A 3,006-nucleotide genomic window follows, 5' to 3' on the forward strand; every position below is an offset into this window, starting at 1 on the left:
ATTGATAGCTCATTAATATTTTAAAAAGTCTCGTAATTAAATATTTTGTTAGTTTTTTTTAATGCATGAAATAAAATATATATTTTTAAATTTTTAAATTATTAATTTTTTAATCAATTATTAATTTTTTAATAAAAGAATTGGCAGAATTAAATCATGAGTAATTCGAATCTGGCCAATTCGAATTACTATGTGCAACCTGTGTGAGTGTAATTCGAATTACTGTGTGTAATTCGAATCAGGTTCATTCGAATTAGTGGTGTGTGCGTTTGAGTATAATTCGAATCAACATCGTTCGAATTATGTGTAAATGCAGTTCGAATTTAGCTTATTCGAACTACATATAAACGTAATTTGGTTGATTCATGAAGTATATTTTGGTTTGGCGGATTTGTGTAAATTTCTTCCTCCCTTGGCTTATCAACGTGAATTGCCCTATATATATATATATATTAGTATTTTTACCCGTAATAACATTACAGAAATATAAATTTAATAAAACTATTTTCTTCTTTGTTTTTTTTTTTTTTTTGAAAGAAGGAGCTCAACACAAGAAGTGGAGCAAGTACAGAACAAAGACACAAAATAAAGGAACAAACCTAACTAACTGATCTAACCATAAAATCCTCTGTCATCTCCGGCATTGCTATCAACAACTAAAGGGGTCAGCACCTAACCACTCAGTGTAACTCTGAACAGCTAAGCTTATAACCTCCTGTGCTCCTTTTTCTTTATTCTGAAAAATTCTCCGGTTACATTCCAACCAAATGTTCCACATAATGGTACAAAAGCATACCATCCATCTCTTGCGCTCCTCCTTGTTAATTGAGAACTCAGTCCAGCTTTGGAAATGCTCCTTTACTGTACCCGGGTATATCCAATGCAAACTAACATGAGATATCCAAGCACACCAAACCTGCCAAAAAAAATTACAGCCAAGAAACAAGTGGTAATCATTCTCATCGCCCATTTTACACAAGACACAGAGAGAATCTTCTTGGTTAATAGCCCCAAACCGACGCAGTCTCTCCTTCGTATTGACCCTGCCAGTCAATCCAAACCAAACAAATAACTCCACTCTAGGAGGGACAAGCCCTTTCCAAATAGACCTAGTAAATCTGTAACTTGATATATCCTCTGGAGCCATATCTACCTGTAACACCTGTACAAATGAGTTAGTAGAAAAGACACCTTGCCTATCATATTTCTACACAACTCTATCCTCTCTCCCAAGTACAAGTTTGACTACTCTCAAAGTGTTGTGAAACTGGTTCACTAGATCCAACTCCCATTAGAACAGTTTTTGCCTCCATTGGAAGTTCCATATCTAAGTTAACCTATCCCAAAACCCACAATCCTCAATCACTGATCCTCTTTGGTTTGAAACACAGAAGAGCCTGAGAAACTGATCTTTTAAAGACCCTCCAATAATCCAAATATCCTCCCAAAATCGAGTACGTCTCCCATCCCCCACCTCCATAGCCAAACCAGTAATCATCTTCTGCCTAACTTCTTGATTTTTGAACTGTAGTTGACAAATGTCCTTCCATGGACCCCCGAATAGGTAATCTCTGCGAGGATAGAAGCTCGTTTGGATTCAAGTTATTACATGAGCAAACCACCTTCTTCCACAACGGACACTCTTTAAACAGAAGGGCTGTATTGCGTACTACAGCGTCTCCAACTCCCAATCCTCCTAACCTTTTAGGAGCATGTACCACTTCCCACTTCACCAAGGCCATACCAGGCCTTCCGTCCTCCCTACTCCATAAAAATCTTCTTTGTAAAGAAATCAGTTTCTCTGCAACTGCCTTTGTCATCTTATATAGACTCAAATAATAAACCAGAAGGCTATTCAACACAGATTTAATAAGCACCAACTTACCGGCTTTATTGAGCACCTTGGCTTTCCAGAGGCTGAGCTTCTCTTCCACTTTGTCTATTACTGGCTTCCACGTCTTAACCAATCTTGTGTTCGCGCCTAATGAGATGCCCAAATATTTAACTGGAAGGGAGTCTTGCTTGCAGCCTAACACATTACACATACGTCGTACCCACTGCTCGTCATAGTTGATAGAAATTAAACTCGACTTCTCAAAATTAATACTTAAACCTGACATCAACTCAAAGCACCGAAGCAGCCTCTTGTAGTTCTTAATGGTCTCATCTTCAGGAGGGCAGAACAAAATCGTATCATCCGCGAACTGAAGATGCGACAACTCTATATGATCTCTTCCAACCAACAGAGGTGATAATCGACCATTCCTAACTGCTTCTTCAAGCATTCTATGTAACACATCTACAACAAGTATAAAGAGGAACAGAGATAAAGGATCATCTTGTTGAAAGCTCTTTTCCATCTTGAACGGCTTAGAAGGCGAGCCGTTTATCAATACTGACATTGAGCACGAACTCACACACTTCATAACCCACGCCCTCCATCTCTATCCAAATCCCATCTTCTGCAACACTAGGTCAACGGATTTCCACTTTACTCTGTCATATGCTTTCTGGAAGTCTAACTTTATTATTGCCGCTTTCAACTTCCTCATTCTGATCCACTGTACCGTTTCACATGCAATAAGCGCCCCATCATGAATCTTCCGACCCTTGACAAAATAGAAAAATAGAGAATGAGAGAAAAAAGAGAGAAAGATAAAGATGAAGAATGAAAGTGAGAGTGAGAGTTTGTTAATTTTGGAAGAAACATTTTTATTTTAATTGTAAAAAAATATCAGATGACATATTTTGATTTTTCAAATTACTAATATAAAATATAAAATATAAATTATATATAGAGTAAAAAAAGTAGAGAGCAATAGAAAAATGGAGAGAGGTAGATGAGAAAATTTAGGAAGGGAGTTTATTAATTTGAACAAAATATTTTTTCTCAATTTTAATAAGAGAGTGTCATATGACACATTTGATTATTAAATTAGATAGTAATATATGATACATAATATAGGTATATTTCAATTTCAATTTTAATTTTAATGCAATTAAAGA

The 3,006-nt window shown here is 36.2% G+C and overlaps 1 protein-coding gene across 1 annotated transcript; it reads right to left on the minus strand.

Moving 5' to 3' along the window:
- On the minus strand, positions 613-2,402 carry LOC107647723. Its single transcript, XM_016351776.1, has 4 exons — positions 1,620-2,402; positions 1,043-1,162; positions 797-916; positions 613-672 (listed from the first exon to the last, which is right to left on the minus strand). Exons 1-4 carry the CDS (start codon positions 2,400-2,402, stop codon positions 613-615), a joined length of 1,083 nt encoding a protein of 360 aa, XP_016207262.1.

Source organism: Arachis ipaensis, chromosome B06 (genome assembly GCF_000816755.2).
Source record: "Arachis ipaensis cultivar K30076 chromosome B06, Araip1.1, whole genome shotgun sequence".
In the NCBI taxonomy this organism is placed as follows: Eukaryota; Viridiplantae; Streptophyta; class Magnoliopsida; order Fabales; family Fabaceae; genus Arachis; species Arachis ipaensis.

What these genes read in the sequence shown, in the direction of transcription:
- LOC107647723 (XM_016351776.1), bottom strand. Translation starts at nt 2,402, where the DNA reads ATGTCAGTATTGATAAACGGCTCGCCTTCTAAGCCGTTCAAGATGGAA. An exon ending in GTCCGTTGTGGAAGAAGGTG is followed by an intron (nt 1,163 to 1,619) that starts GTTTGCTCATGT and finishes TCATTTGTACAG; the next exon opens with GTGTTACAGGTAGATATGGC. An exon ending in AGGAGCGCAAGAGATGGATG is followed by an intron (nt 673 to 796) that starts GTATGCTTTTGT and finishes CTGAGTGGTTAG; the next exon opens with GTGCTGACCCCTTTAGTTGT.